The sequence below is a fragment of the Phoenix dactylifera genome, chromosome 3 (assembly GCF_051530095.1).
Source record: "Phoenix dactylifera cultivar Ajwa chromosome 3, Ajwa_hap1_PhDact_Kaust_v1.1, whole genome shotgun sequence".
Classification (NCBI taxonomy): domain Eukaryota; kingdom Viridiplantae; phylum Streptophyta; class Magnoliopsida; order Arecales; family Arecaceae; genus Phoenix; species Phoenix dactylifera.
In genome coordinates this window covers 55828070-55848888 of record NC_143192.1, presented here as the reverse complement: position 1 = coordinate 55848888, position 20819 = coordinate 55828070, and the positions used below count along the sequence as shown (strand labels likewise).

Here is a 20819-nt window from a genome sequence, read left to right as displayed (position 1 = left end):
TCTAAATTTAGGTGATTGGGTGTCCAAGGAGGCCCTTAGAATACTATTTGATCCATTGATCCTATTTACTCTGCAGAAGTGAACCACCATCCATTTATAAAGTATGTTTTTATCAAGCCATTCATTGCTACAAAGCTGTGTCAACATGCATTAGCAGGTGTACATAGTCATTTTTGTTACTAGGGGTGAAAGTGTAGAACTATTTTTGTGTTTTCATGTGTTCTGTAGCCTAACATTAGTTCATTGATCGTCTTAGGATGATGATTGCTTGAGAGACTGCCATTCGGAATATTTAAAATTAACTGATCCAAAAGCCCTCATGCATGTGGTTGGAACCAAGATGGATTTTGTTGATGATGCCCTAAAGTATGCTTGCTCCTGGCTGATCATCTAGCTCGATTTTTTGCTATATTTTTTCTTATTGGGCCAATAAATTAGAGTCATTTATTCATTCTGAAATAATTATCTCTGCGGTTCTGAGTTCATATTTATAAATCCTAATTCAGAAGGGTAGTGTGGTTGTGGTGAATCCTTTATGATCGCTGGCAGCACTCAAGATACTAGACGAGGTAATATCATTAGGGAGCAACTGAACAAGAAATTGAGTCTAGTTGGTGCTCATGTTCTGCAGTTGTCAGATGAACAAATTGAAATTAATATAATTAACATAGTAAGAAGAATATAAAGGTACAAAATGAAACTGATATGCCATTCCACTTCTGAGCTTTGAGAGTTCGCATTTTGTTAACTAAACATAGCTGATCTTTCATAATACTGTGTACGACAGGGAGCAGTTCATGCAGAGCAGTTGCTGTAATAATCTATGATCTTGTTATACTGTTCAACTATAGTTGTAAAAACTGTTGTGGACCTGGCTGTAAGCATTTTTCTTACGCATTTTATGCAATGACATCGTCGGATGTATCACGACTATTTATTTTCTTAAAAGTTTTCTCCTCGCTCGTGTTGGATTTGCATTTTACAGCATTTAATATTATTCGTGGGCGTAAATTGCCGGCGCATGAGTTCAAACAAAAGCTGTTCAGAAAGTGTCCTGTTTTATCACTCAGAAATGGGAAGTGAGATAAAATTAGTATATTCACAAATGCCCTTGTGGTATATAGATGATTAGAACAACCCTATTAGATCCGAGCAGATGCCTGGTCCAATTTGAAAGTGATAACTTTTAGCTGTCGCCAGTGGAGGACTGGGATCAGGTAAGTTGACTGATCTATTATATGGCTTTTTTTTTCAGTAAATCTGTTAAACTGGGGCAGGTTTGGGCTTTGTTTGCACAAAGATTTTGTAAAAGCCTGCCAACCCGCTCCTTTTTCCTATCTTCCATCTTTCACCACAAAAAGAGGAAAAGGAAAAGCTTTCTTGCATCTCAGGCCAAATGATTACATGACTGAAGCCTTGCCTTTTTTTATGCAATAATAAAGTATTATAAGACCGAATTCTCTCTTAAGGATGGATTGTGATATTAATGTTTGCTCAGTAGATCTCACAATCATAGAGAATGAAAACAGGACCGCATCTATAGACAGCTTATTTAGGTGAATGCTTTATTTCACTCTTTAGAGGTTTGGCCAAGAAGAAATACTAGATGATATTTTAGAGTCTGTTTCTAATATTTGAACATAGACAAAACCATAATTTCTATTTAAGAAAAGTTGAAGGAACTGTTTCCATGTTGAGGTGCCTTGTGATAATTACAAAAAAAGAAGAAGAAAGAAAGAAAGAAACAAGAAACACTAAGCATTATCTCATACAACAAAGTTTTGGTCATTTCAACCTGCCCCTAACACCCTACCAAAATGTGGTTTAATGCCTTCCAAAGCTTGCCCAAACTTCCTTCTACCTATCTAGAAACATCACATTTCTGGCAGTGTCCCAGATGCTCCATCTCCCAGTTCGGCTTGGGAGCAACTCTTTCATGACGAGGGAAGTATACCTAAAAGAACGCAAGAACATGGAAAAAATTCAATGTTTGCAAGTTGTAATCTGAGATCAATGCATAAAAATTATATTCGTGCTTATTGCTTATGCCTCTTTGTGTGATTATATACATTAACAATAGGTTTCATGTTACATGAATGAACAACATCAACAGCATATAAACTGCACTTGGCTGCAAGTCCTGTAAATTTCTAAGTACCTCTAATTTCTTCACCAATTCCTTTGCTGTTGGAGCTGAAACGATGATATGGCGGGCGCTTGGCATGATGAAACCTTCCTCCACAGCTTTGTCGATGAAAGATAACAATGAGTTGTAGTAGCCATCTACGTTCAGCAATCCCACCTGCAAGAAGTCCGAAAAATAAAAAGATTTTTGGGAATGCAGCTGCTTAGTCTCCAGTGCACAGACACATATAGATCCAAGAAACGTTGACATTATCAAAGTTCATAAAGTTCAAAACTCACCTCATTTTCTCACTAAATAAAAATGGTAAAAAAAATAAGCAAATTTCAGCAGAGTTGACCAAATTACTTGGTGTTTGAGGTGAGTCAACCTAACAAGTTGGATAAGTCCGAAACTCAGCTTGAAACATGATTTTGTGACTGTTTTAAGTTGACTTGAGACCAATGTAACAAGAAAAGAGACTACGGTTGACTTGCAAGTCAACTAGGCAAACTTTTAAAATGTGTAAAAGATAAAAGAAAATAATGAAAAATAAATGCTGCTTAGCAGAGGTGACCTACTTGCTACTTGAGTTTGGTGTCAGTCAACTTCACAAATTGGATAACTCTTGAACCAACCATGAAAATTTTGCTATGACTTGGAAAACCAAAATGATTGAAAACGCAAGCTGAGTTTCCAGTCAACCGAGCAAGCTAATAAATATCCAAGAAACCAGTCATCACACAACAAAATTAAACCACAAATAATTCATACCCTGTAGATCATAAAAATGCCTTGGAGAAATCTAATATTAGAAATGCAAGCATTCCATTTTTCCTTTTTTTTGTTTTTTTTTTTAATATGAATCTTATAGTTGGATACTAAGGCCCTTCCCATCTTGTGCACAAGGCTTTACATGCCTCAGCAAATTTGAACAAGCTTAACAAACCTCTGTATCATATGCATTTGTTTGAAGGTCTTCCGGCATTCGTGCAGACATGTGTTTAATCCCATATTGGCTATGCACTGGATATATCTTGATATTTATACAGAACTAAGGAATCGAAATAACACCTTCTGATTAATCTTTTTGAATAAGATCCTAAGTATGACAAAACTATCCCTGAAATTATTCAAAAATTCCAATATAGCTTTGAGGGAATTAATAACTTGACCTCCACCAAATGGAGACCACTTCTATTAAGGCTCAACTAGTTTTGTGGGTTTTAGTACCTGTAGTAATTCAAATATGCAGTTCTCACACAAGTCGTATCATAAAATCAAAAACATGCAGAAGCAAATAATAATCCAAGAGATGACAGGTGACTGCAATCGAAATACATACACAAAAACCTTGGTTGGACCCAAATTACTGTAAGAAAACTTCTCATTACCGGCTTGTCGTGTATTCCCAGTTGAGCCCATGCAATCACTTCAAGCAACTCTTCAAGAGTTCCATAACCTCCTGCAAAGTCCACTAAATCAGCTTCGAGCTATGACGAATCACTGTTCTTCGACTGCTTTAACATTTTTCTGCTAGTTATTAGACGTTTTCCTTGGTTTAGTCCTTTCTTGGAAAGCTCCTAACAAATTACCTTCTGCTTAAGAAAATTAGCTTCTGCAGGAGTTACCTCTGAGGATAACAGTAATTTAGTGACAGGAAATGTGAAGCAATGGAGTACCCAAGAGGGATACAGCTCATTAATTTCTCATCTGAGCCAAGTTGTTCACAACACAGCCAGTAACTTGACTAGAACCAAGTTAATTCTTATGCATTTAAAGAATAAATACAGACAACTTAATGAGAATAGTTTTAACATGATTTGACTGGCAAACTTTATAAACTTTGACAGGCTGCTAACCAATAGCACAAACAATTACGTGTTCATACTTCTTAGAAAATCCTAATTTTCAGCACCACATATTGATAGTTTAGAGGTTTACTTGTAAAAGCCAATTCTCCTATCATGTATTTTTCGCTTAAGGTGATGCTCTACACTTCTACCATTTGGGGAAAATTAAGAGAGCAACAACAACTTTTTTCTTATCATACAATTATTTTATCCAAACATTCAGAATTTTTTTAGTTATGACATATTAGAAGGAACATAATTTTAAAGCATATTATTCAATTCTGTATACTTTTATCATATTTTCAGAAAATTATGTGGAGCTTCTCTCTTTTGCAGTTTTAGAAATTAGAAAAGGTTTTAGCTGTATTTTCCCCTCAAGTTCACGAGATTGTTTTGACAGTTTCAACTCCTATTTACTCGATCATATTAGAATCCCATCTAGAGTCCAAATAATGAGGAGCTTATTCTGAAATATTAAAACTGTTAAAGCCTTCGCTTCATGTTGCAAGAGGCATACAACATCTCCGAGAAAGATTAAGTACATGAGAAAGATTAGCCGAGATATATTGCTTACCATGAACCATAACTATCCAGCCTTTTCCCAACTATTTGGGTGCAAAAGTTACATTACATCTTAAAGAAAATTAGTGGTTCCATTGAGATAAAAGTAATCCAAAAACTTTTTCTTAGATTTTAATTAAGAGGACCTTTGTACATGGTGTTTGAAATCTTGAGATAACCTAAAGCTGAAAAAAAAATTAGGCATCTTGGTTTCAAAACCAGGAAAAATGAAAGGAAAGAAAACATGGATATATTAACAAAAAAGACAAAAAAAAAAAATAGAGGAAAAGTTCAGAAACTAGCATGGGTTCTACCTTGATTTTAGTTCTCTTTTTCTAGAGTCTTAAATTATTAAATACTAAGTAGTCTCAAGAGTATCATTTTTGTCTACTTGATCTACCATAGAGTTCAGGTGTTACACTAACCAGGCAAGGCAATAAAGGCATCAGACTGTCTGGCCATCTCTGCCTTTCTCTGGTGCATATCTGCAACTGGCTTCACCTCTCCCACAGTCTCACCAGTTATCTGCCAAAAGTTTCCAACAAAACCACATGAGGATAATCTTTTTGCATGAAATAGGAGGTTCGAATGAACACAGCTAGAGAGAGGAGGAGGAGTGGGATTGAGGTTCCTCAAGCTGCAAGCACTTCTTTAAGGATATCTTAGTGTGCTATATGCTGAGAAGCATTAGCAGTTCTTTCACACCCCTAAGAAGCAAGGGAATTTATGCTTGAAGGGAAAAAAAACAATTTCTTATTTTCATGAAAAAACAAAAGTAACATATAGTAAATGAACTTGGAATCTTAGATGCAATAAGATGATCCAAAGGCTTATTAAAAAGATTTAGATTTTTTCGGCTTAATTGACTGTATCAAAGGGAAGGTGTTAAATTGCAGAGGAAAACAGGATACACATTCTAACTTTTTTGAACTTAAAATTAGTTAATAGCAGACATACCTCTGGAGGCATGAGAGTCTTGGGAATAACTCTGCATAGAGGCAATGATATGTTAAAATGAGCTAAATTAAAAACAAAACAACAAGATTTCTCAAAAACACCTAGAAATGTATAAAAATACATGAAATAAGTAAGAAATATAACTTACCCTATCACATGCCTCCCACCATCATACACAGCTTGAGAAACCAGACCCATTAAGCCAACACTCCCTCCGCCGTACACCAGATCAATGTTCCTCGACACCTGAAACAATCCAAACCGTTAGAACAATAATACAGCAAAAAAAAAAAAAATTCAAATACAATGAAATCCAATGACGTATTAGTGGAAAATAACCCATGCCTTAAAATTAACAGTGCAAAACTCTCGCATTTAAATTGGAGATAGAGAGAGGTAGGTGGGGGCCTCTCGTACTTTCCATCGGTAATGGCTTTTAGTTTTGAGGTTCCATAAATGAGAGGGACCAATGGATTAATGGCTATCCATATCACTGGGAAACATGTTGGAAGTAAAGATAAGAACAGATAGCGGGCAAAAGGAAAAAGACAAAGGAGGATATATGACAAAGACTCCAATAACTAGTGGAAGGGTAGAAAGAAAGACAGAGGCATAGAGAGACAGAGAGGGGGAGATGCAAAAAAAGAATAGCTAAAGAGTCAAAGGATCGATGGAGGCACACCCAGTTGCCGTTATACGTTCTTGAGAAAAAATCATTACAAATATATACAAATATAAGAAAGTTTCCTCAAAATATTATATTAAGAAAGAAGAAGAAGAAGAAAGAGATGATAGCCAATGACAAGCACCAAATTTACGCACCCCAAAAATTACAAAACCGAGTAGCACGCAAAAACTTGGGTTTTAAACAATAACCAGGTAAAAATAAGATGCAGATAAAGTTAATATAAACGAAAGAAAAGAGAAAGAATACACGAGTTTTAGACATCCCAATAGTTAGAAATCTACACAACAAAATAAGAATTTTGTGTTAAATAGTAAGTAACAAGATGCACTCGAAGTTAGTAGTAAAGAACGAAAGAAGTATGTAGGGACCAAGGCAGCATAGGATACCAGCTCCTTGCCAAGCTCGATGGCAGCATCCTGGTAGCTTCTCTTCTTCCCCTGGCTACTCCCGCAGAAGACACAAATCCTCTTGAATTTGGACTGATTCATTTCCTTCTCCCTCTCCATTCCTCTCTCTCTCTCTCTCTCTCTCACGCCTTTTCTCTCTTGCTCTGCTTTCCCTCCTGTATTTTTAGCTGGTGGAACAGCAGAATACAAATAACTACTACAGCCTCGAGCCCTTGAGTGCGCCACCAAGCGCTCATATAAAGCACGCAGGGGGCCTCTCGCACGTGCCAAAGCCGCACTCGCGCGCGCCCACAAAACACGTGGGAAAACAATGGTGGGGCCGACCAAATAAATACATGAATAAATAAATGCTGATACCGTGTCAGGCCGTACGTTTTCTTATTAATGGATTTATTTATATCCATATTACCTGCTCGATAAAAATGTTTCCTCTATACTCGCACTTGATTCGAGTATTCGACGCACTGACATCCAATAATTCAAAATAAAAAAAAAGCGTGCGTCACATGAGCCATTAATATTTATATGTGGCAAATTACTATAATAGAAAATAATTAAGATAATTTATCTTTTAGCAAAATTAAGATAAAATACTTAGATGAAGTAGGGAACGATAATGGTTTAAAAAGTTTATAAAATAGAAGATATATAATCATATTGGATCAAATTAGAAACTCTATAGAAACTATATAGAATTGTAAATATTACTAGCATGTTGGTTTGTATGATATTTGTTCTTCTGCTTCACAAAATGGCTGGATATAACCTTAAAGATTTACAAATTTTCTTCCATCATTGTTCTATTGCAGGATATATTAAAGTAGTTGACGATGAAATCTTAGGCTTCTGTAAAATATCTTTAATGGAACACGAAAAAATATTTTATTTAAATCTTAATTTTTATATTTTGTGATTCACTTTGCCCAACATGGACATCTCATGACTGTCATAACATACAAGCATAGTCTATACTAGAAAGCAACTATACAAGCATATCATTAATGTCATAACAACTTCTTAAATGAGCAATTCATTGGTTAAATGCTGAGACCTCACTCTCCCTTCATGGAGGGTAATGCAGCGGAGTTCTTGTTATGAGCATAAAATAATTCTCTTGCCATATAACAAGAGGGAGCAGTGCAAGTTATAAGATTTATTGTCTCGGATTAGTTAATTATGAAGTTGCCAAATTGGGTAGATTTTTTTTTTGTGAATTTTTTATGTGAATAATAGGTATCTCAAACCAATTTTCTTTTTTGAAAGTTGTGTGTATGTAATATATAATTAGATAAAAATACCACCTCTTACACTTCTTACTCCATTGCTTTAGTTTTCCAATTACGTTCGGGATTGATTTAGTTTTTCATTTCTATCTCTAATTAGACACTCCTCCAACTTGATTAGGAGTCAAAATTTTGATCCAAGTATCCCGCATCTACTTTTAAAGCAATAAATGATCATAGTCCTCTATCGAGCATTTCTTATATAAAAAATGTACTATTACATGTGCATGAAATCTAACTCATACAACATTTTTTAAAAACATTTTTTAAATTTTTGATTGGATAAAACTTCATAAGTAAATTGATCTGCTAATTATCTTCTAACTATTCCGCACTTACCAAACTTCATGTTATAAAAATTAGGCGCGTACGTCGATAACAGCATTGTAAAAGTTTATTATGTTCGATTTGTTAAATTTATTAGTATTACACCAGCCTTTTAGCATAAATTTTTATCTTATTATGACATGGTATATCTTAAAGTACAAGCATTTAATTTGGATGATGTCACATCTCACTTCTCAAAACATGGGTTAGACGCCAGGTGGGGTTTCAAGGTTGGGGTTCGGGCGAGGCGGCTAGAGCCACCACCTTTTCAAAAAAGGCTCAAAAAAAAAAAGAAGACTCAAGTCATCGTAAATTTTGTAAAAATTCATGGGAAAAGTTTGCAACACCTTTTTGACGTCCAATGCACATTTAGCCCTCTTCTTCTTCTTCTTATTTTTTCTTTTTTTTTTTTTTTTAACAGCAATTCATATAGCTCTAATGTGAGTACATCCTATCGAGTTACAAGAAAATAAAAAGTACAATGAGAGCAATAAATCAACTATGGACATCTAAGGACATTTAGCCTTCACTTGTATTTCTTTCATATAGTGGCCAAAATATAAAAGACATAGAAAACCAAGAACAATTCAAAGCAATACAAGAGGCTGCCAAGGGTGGCAGAGCCTACAGGCAAAGATGGCATCTAGTGCATTCAAGCCATATGAAACAAAGAAATTGGTGCTATTCATTGAATTAGTATGATACAGGGTGGAGTTATGGTGTAGAGTCCGAATGCACTTGTTCCTTGTTAAAATCACTATTTATCCCAAAAGCTTAAGCTTCTAGAATGAGGTAGATTTATTTATATATTTTATATTTTTTTACACTCCTCCTCATATGTGGGCTGGATTTTTCTTTAAAAGATGAGCCCAACATATGAAATTTTTAATAATGAAGTTAAAGAGTGCAGAGATAGGGTTCGAATTCAGCACCTCTGTTCTGATACTATATTGAAATCACAATTTATCTCAAAAACTTAAGTTTATAGGATGAGATAAATTTATTTATATATTTTATATTTTTTTATATTTCTGAATGACATTTCATTTAGAAAGAGGGATAGGGACAAAAAAAAAAAAAAAAAAAAAAAAAAAAAAGGAAAGAGGGAGGGGGGGGGGGGGGGGGGTGAATATTTGCTAATGAAGGTCATGTACTTGTGTGTATGGGAAGAGAAAGGGGTGGTGGTGGGGAGCCAAACGCTTTTTGTCCAGGGACATGGAGAGTGTGGTGGTGAAGTATAGCCAATAAGACTCCAGCACTGAAGAATTGGAAGGACACCATCCATATCAGTGGTAATAATATATATTATGGTCTTCTCATCTCCATGCACCCTTGTTGCCGCATGAAGAGGAAACAAATGTATTTTTATTCCACACGCTCACCCAATTCCCCATACGTCCCTTTGCAGGCCTCCTTTCCAGACCAAGCATGCTCTCTATCATCCACGCCGCTCCCTTCCGCTCATTCCGGCCGGTTGCTATCATTCATTATTTATATACTAACTACCATTTCTTCTATTTATTTATGCCTCTAGATTACCACAATTGCGTCATGAGCTTTCTCTAAGGTTTCTCCACTGTTTTCTACTGTAGCTCCCACTCCCCAAGACTGTAGGAACTGAGTTTTGTCTGTTTGAATAATGCTAACTCTTGTATAATATTCGGAGGTCCCAACCTCCCTGCTCTCCTGCTCTTTTTCTCTGTTTGTGGCTTTCTATGGTCTACCTACCCACAGTCGAAAAGCGAAGACAGAAAAAAAACGGGGTTAAGCAAAATTTGTACAAGAATCCATGTTTAGCTCAGAGTTGATCGTATTTAGCTCAGGGATGCACATTTCAGTTGGTACTACTCGACACGTAGCTCGTCTATTAAAGCAGTTATCCTTCTGACCCCCACCAAAAAAAAAGGGAAGTATTCCGTCAATCCTTACACTCCATGCACGTTTGCATCATTAATCTGCTATCTACTAATCAAGCAAACCAGCCAAGGATGAAGGGAATCTATCATGTAGTGAAGTGGATAAGATGAACTTGGACTGGATAAGGCCAGCATGTGAGATTTGTGCAGCTGACGTAGGATGCAGTTTGAAGCCCTTAGAGACCTATGCAATGGGCAATTCAATAGTGGATCCGTGCGAAGAAAGGTGAATCTTTTTTTTCTAGTGAAAGATACAACCCTTGTCTCTCCGAGGATTTGGGTTGTATCTTTCGCGTGAAAGAATGATCGATTGCATCCTGCACAGATTGCAAAACACTTTAAAATTCTCAATTAATTCGCCTGCCGGCACAGAAGTAGAAGCATCCATTGCACGATCGAATGGCAATTTGCACGAAAGAAGGTGGATCCTTAATTTCCTTCTATGCACGAAAGATACAACCCCTGTCCTCTACCTGAGTGGTCCATTCGTTCTTCCACCGTAGCGTGGCCGGCATCATGATGTCCATGCAACGTGGATAATCCCCACTCTCAGCTGCCGGAGGCCCAAAGTATCCCATTCGCATGCATCACCAAAGCGGATGGAAGAGGGAAAGGGGAAGAGACGACGGCTCCATCCGCCGGCCATAGCGGGTGGGGACTTTTTGCAGCATTGGACGCATCATGGTTAAGATGTGACGCTCGATCCAATAGAAGCTGCAATGCGCCATATATTTATCAATGGTGTTGTGGACAAAGATTACGCATATCTTTGTTCACTTGCTGAAGAATTTCCAGAGAGTAAGTTGCCCGTCTTTTATCACTGGAAGTCAGCTTCTTAGTCCCATGATTGTGAGTAGTGCTTGATGCTGTCGTAGTAATGGTTTTCAATGGTTCTCACTGGCTTGGCAAGGAGTGCATTGCTATTGGTAATCTGGTACTCGTCTGCTTTTTATCACAATTGCCCATGTGAGATCAGTCATCTATGATGGCAATTCTACTCTCTTTTTTTTCACTATATTTTATTACATATTTGACTAGAAAAAATATTTTTTTTAAATTTTTTTTTATAAAATTCAAATTAAAAAATCCAGTAAACCTAGCTTCATTTCTAAGTAACACAACATTTGACCGTAGGTACCGATGGGAAAAATATTGGACATGTTGACTTCGGATTATCCCGATCTCTTTGACCTCCATATTTACGGAGGTGAGCAACTTAGGTGAATACCGAGGTGTTGTTTGCTCATGCTAATAAATATCGATAGTTATGGTAACACAGTAGTCAATGCACGATTAACGTAATTACCGCTGCGTGCTGCTTATGTGGGACGGTTCTACATTGTTAACATGCAGCCAATTATTATCTTGCAATTAAAGCACGCTGCGCCATATCAGGTAGCAGGTATTCTATGCTATATAAAGGGGTGGTCTAGGGATTCTCAGGTAATTTTATTTTTGGAGACTACTTTTATAAATTTTCTTCATTTCATACTGTTGTTCTACTATTCTTATTTAATCATCGAAGGGCCCCCACCATAAATTTTCCAGTAAGTGGACCTTTTGAAGATTGACGTCGAAGGCGACTAGATCTTCCTCACCTTGATCTCATCCAACTTCATTCAACTCGGTTCTCACCGACTTCAAGGCAAGCCAAGCGCCATCTCAATTTAGCGGCAACAAGTACAAAGAAGAGTATGGTTTTACCTCTGCCTTGTTCTTGTAATTTATTTATTTATTGCTCGTGCAACATTAACCCCGATGTAAAAGTTACAAAAAGGCATCGGGTTTATGTGTAAACTAAACTAGGTTACGCGTGTGCGGCTAGAGCTAAAACTAGTTTCTTTGCACTAGAGATTCTCACGTTAACCAACAATTACATTTTTTGCAATTCTGAGAACGGGGTTTTATTTGGCAATCAGCCGATCAAAAATTTCTATTATGTTGTAGATACTAATCATTTCTAACAATATGTGATAATGCAGGATGTCATATGCGAAATACTTGTGCTCTTCCCCTTGTGGTATTTGGTCTTCAAAGAATGGATACAAAGGCCTATTTTGCTCAAAAAAAGGAATAAAACAAAAAACAAACTTCTTTCATTAGCTTAACCTAGGCTTATATTACTTATCCTCCGTATAAGTTTTCCCTGGTGATTTATTCTTTAAAAGTTACGTGCAATGATCTTTAGTTTATCCATTATTGCCATCTTCCAGCACTAGAAGTTTAGAATGGAGCTCATGGATACCAGGGAAAATCTAAACAAATTTCCTCTGTTATGACGTCGGATACTGTAACAACTCAGAAGTTAACCCAAAATGACTAGTCGGAAAGTATTATTTGGGTTCTTTGATCCCGTATAAGTACCCAAGATCTTCTCGGCGAATAACCGATGTGGGACTAAACAGATGCCAGCACGGATCCTCACATTCTCTCCTCGTTTAAGCCCCGACGTCCTCGTCAGGCTAAATGTTCAAATTCATTTAAATCTAATCACAAACACCACAATAGGGCTTATGGTCAGCCTCTATGAATCCGGCTGCAGTGTCCCCTAATTCACATAGTCTATGAGCCGAGTTCGCTCTGATACCATTTGTATCAACTCAGGACCTCATCCAAATGACTAGCCGAAAAGTACTATTTAGGTTCCTTGATCCCATATTAGTACCCAAGATCTCTTCAGCGAATAAATAATGTGGGACCAAACACACGCCAACACGGGTCCTCACAGATACCATTATTGGTCGTTCTAATGATCATTGTTATTTGAAAATAACGTTTAAAGTTTTTTATATTAAAATAATCACAGATATAATGGATTACGTAATATAGTTAATATGTAATAATGAACTAATAATAATAATATCTTTTAATTAATTTAAACAATATTTTTAACCATATATTCTCAGAAAAAGTTGAAATATTAATCAATATTATTTATTAAAAAGAAAGTGCAAGTGCAAATAACAATCATTGTTTGTGTTATAGCAATTATTTATGATGAAAAATAATGGTTGTTATATTTTTCTACATTATTTATCTCAATAATGGACTGAAGGGTGGCTAAAAATGTTAAAATTCTCGTTGTAACATTGTTATTTAAAACAATGCTAGATCCTTGGACCGCCTCTGTTATTATGCTTTTGGACCCTAACTTACTCCTTTAACTTCTTATCCAATTACAGCGATCAAAAAATATTCAAATAATCTATACCTAATATTTTTAGATGCTAAAATTTGGGTTATCTTTTAGAGATTGACTGCTAGGGCTACAAATGATTGGATTAACCCGTTTCTGATTTAGAATTGATTTGAAATTAATCCATTTCAACCTAAATAGAAATTATCCGGATTAAGCTTGGATTCAAAAGGCTGACCTGTTTTAGATATAGATTGGATTTGGAATTTTGAATTCCCAATATGATTGCAAACCTAACCAAATCCATCGAAAACTAGTATACTATATATTTCAAAATGCTTCCTGCTATAATAAATTAGTTTTCTTTTTCATGATATGAATTGTTAATAATTTATGCTATTAGCTATAGATACTTGGTTAATTATCCATCAAATCTTATACGGAAAATGTCTTTAGCCATATTTGCATAGTTGCTTGCGATTACTTTACTGTATAATATATTATAATATGATTAGATAATCAATTTGTATATGTTGTTGGTTTTTGTTTAGGTTCCTTTTGATTCGATTTGACCTGAAAAAATTGATGGATTAATAAAATTAATATTAAATCTAATCTGATCTAGCTTGAGAAAAGGATTATATTTGGATTTAAAATTTGAACTGATTCAAATATATTGGATTTATATTGTACCTATCTCCCATCCAATTCACCTTGGCAAGATATAAAAATTGAGACTTTTCAAGATTTTTGGCCTAACATATAAAAACCAGGATATCAACTTCCTGACTAATTTACCAAAATTCAAATCTTATTTGATAGAAGCTAACATTTGCAAAACCCTACCTAGCTAAGTGGAAATATCATTCACCAACGGCCCCATTTTCCAAGGTAAATGTCGAAATTCAATGGGTTACCTTTTAAGAGACAAAACAATACTTCCCATTTTGTCATGTAGACATCCGATGAAATTGGAATAGCGATATAGAGAAGATTAGCATAACCCTATGCAAGGATGACACGCATAAATCGAGAAATGGTCAAAATTTTTTGAAGTAAATATGATTAATCTTTAATAAAAGCCGGGTGGCTCTTTTTGCCACCTTTTGCATCAAAAAAAATTGTAGTGTAATGTCATCAAACTTAAATTACATCACCATCCCCAAAGCCATAACCTACATGGTAGAAGTTTACAGATGACGTGGTGGGGTATAAATTTTGACTCCCAACCATGTTCTCACCCTTGAGAGAGCTTTCGTCAATGTTCTAAAGCCAATTAAGATGCGTGCAGCATTTGGCCGGGTACATTGACATAGATAAATATGATCCTTTGGGTGCTGTCGGCTGCTTTTATTTGTTCTGTTCTTCTTCTTCTTTTTTTTTGATTGGCACGTATCATTGGCAAAATCCTGGACAAAAAAACAAGCTAGGATTTTGTACGTGGACTCCCCAACAACTTGGCCATCATCAAAGTTTTCTCGTACAATAAAGAAAGATGCAGGCTTTCTCAATTTAGACTTGAGAGGCAGAAAAAAATAAAGTATGAAGTGGATCTCAATCAACTTTATATAAAGGGATAAGTCTGAAAGGTGATGCCTAGTCTGCAAGGGGTTAGAGGTGTGGCTATGGCAAGATCCAAATTGGTAGGAAACTTTAGCACCCAAGCCAGGCTCTGGTCTGGTGGCAAGCTGGACCCCATGCATTTCTCAAAAGCACTTTCTATAGTGTATCTCTACAAGATCTCATATGAATGTAGTGTTGTCATAAATCCATACAAAAGCCAAAACTTTTAGGGCAAGATGGCAGGCGGATTTTGTTTTTTGCCAACCATTTGCCTGACAATGCTATCTTCTAGCCAGGTGTATGAAAATTTCATGGATTTTGGATCCCTTTTTATCCATTCATGATGCTCCTTTGTGAAGCTATCCTACTCACTTGTGTATGTGGCATGGTGCTTTGGAGAAAAAAGAAAAAAGGTGACACCCAACATCGTATCGGGCAGATGGAGCATGTCCGGGGAAAACTACAAAGTCTAAATCTAGAAAGATTTTCATACTCAATATGAATTACTTTGACTATTACAAGTGGGGCTGAATAGGGTTCAAGAGCGAGATCTGACAAATCGAAAAACCAAGTTGCAAGCCAAACTTCAAGAGATCATAATTTAGTCCTACGATCCTAGATTGAGAGGATCTTTTTTTGAAATTGTGTATCTTTTCGATATTTATTATTTTGAGCGAACTTCCTATGAGGTTCAATCGAACTAAAATTCCATCATTTAGGCTCCAAAACAGGCTGATTAAACTGAAAGTTTTATTTTTAGATAAGACTTTAACCAGCGTATCTATCAATTCGAGAATCTTTTCAAAATTTTTAACTTTTCTAGAAGATTTCTACTAGTAATGTCTATTTTAGTAAAGAAAGACCTATTATAATTAGAAAGAGAAATCCAACCTAAATTGTCTAAGGGCAGACCTCGCATTATAAATAGAAGCTATGTACCTCTTTTTTTTTATCATCAATAAAAGAAACATTATAAATCTTTCTTCTCTCCGATCGGATTAGCATAAATTTGAAAGATGGTGGCGTCCATCATTTATCAATTGGAACCAATATACTACTTTAATTAATTCTATCAAATGATCATTATACTCGGATCATCACAGTACCAGTGAAACCGTATCTTTTTTTATCCTTTCAGAATCTTGATGTTCTTACTTTGCCAAAGGTTCCTGAATCCTGATTTTGCCCCTAAATTTCCTGCTATATTGTTTTTAGGAGAAAATTATTGCTAGAATTCGCCCCCTTCGAAATGTAGATATTTCCTGTACATATAATGTGAAAGGTATAGTTTTAGCTTTTGCCCCTAAAATCCTTGCGAGTCAATGGCTTGGCACCGAGAAGAGAGTCCACATGACAATCCACCCACCAATAGGAAACGCCTGCTTATGCCTTGTCTCGTATTCGGCTCTTTTATATGGATGTCTATGGGCATTTGCGTTTGGGCAACCATCTAGTTGCTCAATTGTTGTCCTCTTAAAACTCATTTATCAATTATTTTTATTTAAAAATAGAGTTATAAAAATCAAAAAAAAATATTTGAATATTATTTTTATTTATTTTTTAAACAATCAATTATATTATTTTTAAAAAGTTAATTTTTTTTATTTTCACTCTTTTAAAAATAAATAATTAATATTTTTGCTATCACACCCAACAACGCCTCGATCTCCACCACGACCGCTACCGCTACCACCGCTATCATGTCACACCATCGCCATCACCACCTTCATTGCCTCTACTACATCACAAGCGCTATCGTTGCCGTCTCCACCATATTGCCAGCATTCCTGCCACCACCGCTGCCGCCGCTACCATCCCTGCTACTATTGTCGTAGCCAACTCTACCACATCACCACCACTAACGCTATAGCTACCTTCATTGTCTCCACCATATTGTCAGTATTCCCGCCACCACCATCACCGCCATCATCATTGCTGCCATTATCGTAGCAACTTTACCACATCACCACCTCTAACACCATAGCTATCTCCATTGTCTCCACCATCACTACAATCATCTCTATCATCATTATTATATTTATGTTTTTAGAAATAATTGACTGTACTAAATATTCTAATATTTTAAAGCTTTATAAAACATACCAATAGAATTTTTATTTGTTCGTCTTTTAAAGCAGAAAAAAGTGGAAGTGATGCCTAACAACATCTAAAATTTATCATTCATAAATATTAACTTTAATGGTTAAACATATTTGATGCAGATTTTCTTATTTATGCATCTAAATATATGTATATGTATGCATGTAAATCTGTATGCATGCATATATGCTATTTTTTTGTATAAAAATACAGATTTTCATTGGTGAAAATGGGATAGATATATCTAAATCTGCATGATTCACCGGACCATACAGTCAATATAGACCTATGGGTTAGGGATGGACCCCAAACTAGGACTAAGCGCCAATCAGATCCAGCACTTGGATCTCATGATATAATTGGAATGGACCTGATTTAATTTGATTAGACACAACGAAAAAGTAATTTGAAACTATGAATCTATGTCCATCTGGATCCAACCTGAACATTAGGTAAGATTTGACTCTAAATCTTGGACCTAGAAAGAGATGAGCACTTTGGGTCAAGCAGGATGCCGACACAACCCAACCAACATGCAACCCTGCAACACTATTTTCTAAACTTCCTCTATGGCATTTCTCATCTTGAGTTCGAATCTTTTATGACGCGTGATTTGCATCGCAGAATGTTGTACAGCTAATAATAGCCACAACATCATCTCATCACGAAGACAGAAAGTTGTCAAATATAGCACATCATGTTCGATGCGAAACATAATAATAGGATGCTGAACAACCATACATCTCCTTTGGAGGATGGTGTCGTGCAAAACACAAACCATAGAGGATCCTTCGACAACCACAAAGCAAAAACTTGATTAGTTTTACAAAAATAGGGAAAAATAGAATCAAGCAAATTAGTCACCGATTATTAGATTCCTGATTACTCAAGTTAGTTGAAACGTTCCTATAATCATCCTTAAGATCCTTGATGATGCAACCATAGCACCCGACCGTCAAACCAAGAAGTGGTTGGAGATTGACATGAGAGATGCATGGACCACCTAAAATTTTCACAAGACTTTGGGTCCTCATGTCGGCAAGGTGTTCATGTCTAGTTGCTTAATTTGCACTCAGAGGGTGTGTGAAGGAACTTTCAAACTTCCATGAGCAACTCCTAATGCTTTGCTTTAAGAAGTTAAAAAAGTTATATAAAGGATGAAGGGGAAATGTCTGGATAAGGTTGGAGAGCATATGGGTCTTACTAACAAGCTCTTTTCTTATATCAATCTGACGGTGAATCCACTCACTTCAACTACCAACCCATCTTGTACAAGCTAGAAGACTATTGGCCAGTTTGGTTCTAATGCAATGTCCTCATGATAGAGCCAGTATTCTCGAAGGAGAAGAGAGGATGGATAACTGTGAGAGATTCAATGGAAGAACTTTGAGACAGAGATAAAGATAGATAAGATCCATAAATAGAGGCCAGAGGGGGTGGGTAGGTGGGAGATATTTTGTTACCTATATATTTATATTCATGTATATGTGTTTATATGTATGTATGTATGTAACTATAACCATAATCATCCAATCCTTTTTCAACTACTTGGGTGATATTCAGTCGCAAAGTATATTAAAAGACAGTATGGATACGTACAATGAAGAGTAATAAAAGGTATTTTAGGAGGGGGTTACCTAAAGCAACATGGATGGATGCTATAAGAAATGATTTAGAAACTTTGAATGATATTAGAGATCGGCGAATAAGGATTCATAAAACTGATCCCAAATAGTTGAGAAAAAACTCAATAATTTTAATTATAGTTATATTTATAATATATAAATTGATGGATGGAGAGATGGATAGAATCTAATTTTCATTTCATGCTTAAAATATAGCATATACAAACCCATAGAGAATTATTGTAGGATGAGATCAATGGAACAAAACCCGTGTAGTTTGATTCTTATATGGTAGTTGAAATTAAATGTTGATGTTTATGGAATTTTTATTATATTTATTTATAATGAATATATTAGGTGGAAATTATTTTCCTCCCCCCATTTTATTTTTTTAGAGTAATTTTTTCTTCCAACATAAAGGCCCATAGGCAAATGTGCTACATGACTAGGGGTAACCATTCCCTTAATACCTTTTGTAACAACCCAGGATCTCACCCAAAATGGCTAGCCGGAAGGTATTATTTGGGTTCCTTAATCCTGTATAAGTACCCAAGATCTACCCAGCGAATAACCGATGTGGGACTAAACACACGCCCGCACGGGTCCTCACATATTCCCCCCGTTCAAGTCCTGACGTCCTCGTCAGGCTAAGGGTTCATATCTATTCAAATCTAATCACAAATACCACGATTGGCCCGTGGTCAGCCCCAATGATCCGTGCTGCAGTGTCCCCTAGTCCACATAGGTTATGAGCCGGGTCCGCTCTGATACCAAATGTCACGCCCCCGCCTCTGCGAGGCACGTGAGGCACCTAGTGCCCACGTGGGGGCCACATGAGGGGGGAACACGGGGCTCCCCTGCCAGATATTGTCCGGTTCTGGGGTTTCACGCAAGCGTCCTTCACCCCTCCCCGGTTTTGTTTTCCACCCAAAACGCGTCTTCAGGATTTGGAGTCACCCGCCTCATATGCCCAGGCTCTGGAACGAGTCTTTCCGATGTGGGACTATTGGGCCTCACACCCTTTCCACCATCGGACAAGAGCCGTCCTCGGCTCTGATACCATTTGTAACAACCCAGGATCTCACCCAAAATGGCTAGCCGGAAGGTATTATTTGGGTTCCTTAATCCTGTATAAGTACCCAAGATCTACCCAGCGAATAACCGATGTGGGACTAAACACACGCCCGCACGGGTCCTCACACCTTTAACCCCCAAAATGTTGGGGCCAAAACAGGGATATTGCGGAATAAACTAGGGCAAAACCAAAGCCAACTAGAAGCAATATTCACACAGGCAATATATCAAACACCTGAAGAGCAGAAAGAAAAAAAACACACCAAATTTACGTGGAAAACCCTCCAGTATAGAGGGAAAAAAACCACGGGGCAAATCCAATCAATCCACTATAATAAATATAGAGTTTACAATCCTCAAGTTTATGCCCAAAACTTGAGTTCATAACAAATTGGAAAAACTCCAATATCACCTCCCTAAGAGTAACAATGATCTCACCCAAACCACCACAATGTGATGAACCTAAGAATGTAATGAGATCCCTAACAAATGAATACTATAAACTCCCTATAGCATCCAACACAACTCTTAGATAGAAATCCAATTTGTTAAATCATTGTGTGAAAAACCACACCCAATAAAAAAAATAAAGAAAGAAAGAGAACCTGTTTTTCTTCCTTTATTTCTTCTTCGTTTGGCGTGCCAATTTCTGTCACTGTGCCCTCTGCCCAAAATCCCAAGATCTGACGCGCCGTGAACCTTCCCTTTTTTTTTCTTCACAGCCGCTCTCTCTGTTTTTGGGGTTTTCATGTGCCGCCCCATTGATTCACGCCTCCCTATTTAACTTTCACGCGCACACTCCCAGGGTCCTGCAAAAGCAAACAAAGGTAAAGCCCTAATGGGCTTTCTGGGCCTCTCCAAGTGGGCTGGACCCACTCACAATCTCCCCCTCCAGCCCACAGAAGAAGGAGACTGTACTCTAACTGGCTAGTTAGAATCCATGCCGGCCAATCCGGCACAAAGTTTCAGCTTCTCTCTTGTCACAACTTTTGTCATCATGTCAGCTGGGTTCTTGTCAGTGTGAATCTTTTGTAGTAATACTAACTGTTCTGCAACTACCTGACGTAGCCAATGATATCTCACATCTATGTGCTTCGTACGTGAATGATATGTAGCATTCTTGCTCAAATCTAATGCACTTTGACTGTCACAATGAACTACATACTCATCTTGCTTCAAACCCAAATCTTGGAGAAACCGTCTCATC

The 20819-nt window shown here is 36.7% G+C and overlaps 1 protein-coding gene and 1 non-coding gene across 2 annotated transcripts; one reads left to right on the top strand and one right to left on the bottom strand.

The window, feature by feature from the left end:
• Nucleotides 1–1631: 1631 nt before the first annotated feature.
• Nucleotides 1632–6791, bottom strand: LOC103708424 (putative cytokinin riboside 5'-monophosphate phosphoribohydrolase LOGL10). Its single transcript, XM_008793346.6, has 7 exons — nucleotides 6568–6791; nucleotides 5642–5739; nucleotides 5494–5524; nucleotides 4962–5061; nucleotides 3517–3587; nucleotides 2159–2302; nucleotides 1632–1954 (listed from the first exon to the last, which is right to left on the bottom strand). Exons 1-7 carry the CDS (start codon nucleotides 6685–6687, stop codon nucleotides 1862–1864), a joined length of 657 nt encoding a protein of 218 aa, XP_008791568.1. The 5' UTR covers nucleotides 6688–6791; the 3' UTR covers nucleotides 1632–1861.
• Nucleotides 6792–14199: 7408 nt separating this feature from the next.
• On the top strand, nucleotides 14200–14301 carry LOC113462811 (U6 spliceosomal RNA). The gene has a single exon (XR_005510806.1). It is a non-coding gene; the product is annotated as a U6 spliceosomal RNA (small nuclear RNA).
• Nucleotides 14302–20819: the final 6518 nt, after the last annotated feature.

What these genes read in the sequence shown, in the direction of transcription:
- LOC103708424 (XM_008793346.6), bottom strand. Translation starts at nt 6,687, where the DNA reads ATGGAGAGGGAGAAGGAAATGAATCAGTCCAAATTCAAGAGGATTTGT. An exon ending in TGCCTTTATTGCCTTGCCTG is followed by an intron (nt 3,588 to 4,961) that starts GTTAGTGTAACA and finishes TGGACTTTGCAG; the next exon opens with GAGGTTATGGAACTCTTGAA. An exon ending in TGGGAATACACGACAAGCCG is followed by an intron (nt 2,303 to 3,516) that starts GTAATGAGAAGT and finishes GACTTCTTGCAG; the next exon opens with GTGGGATTGCTGAACGTAGA.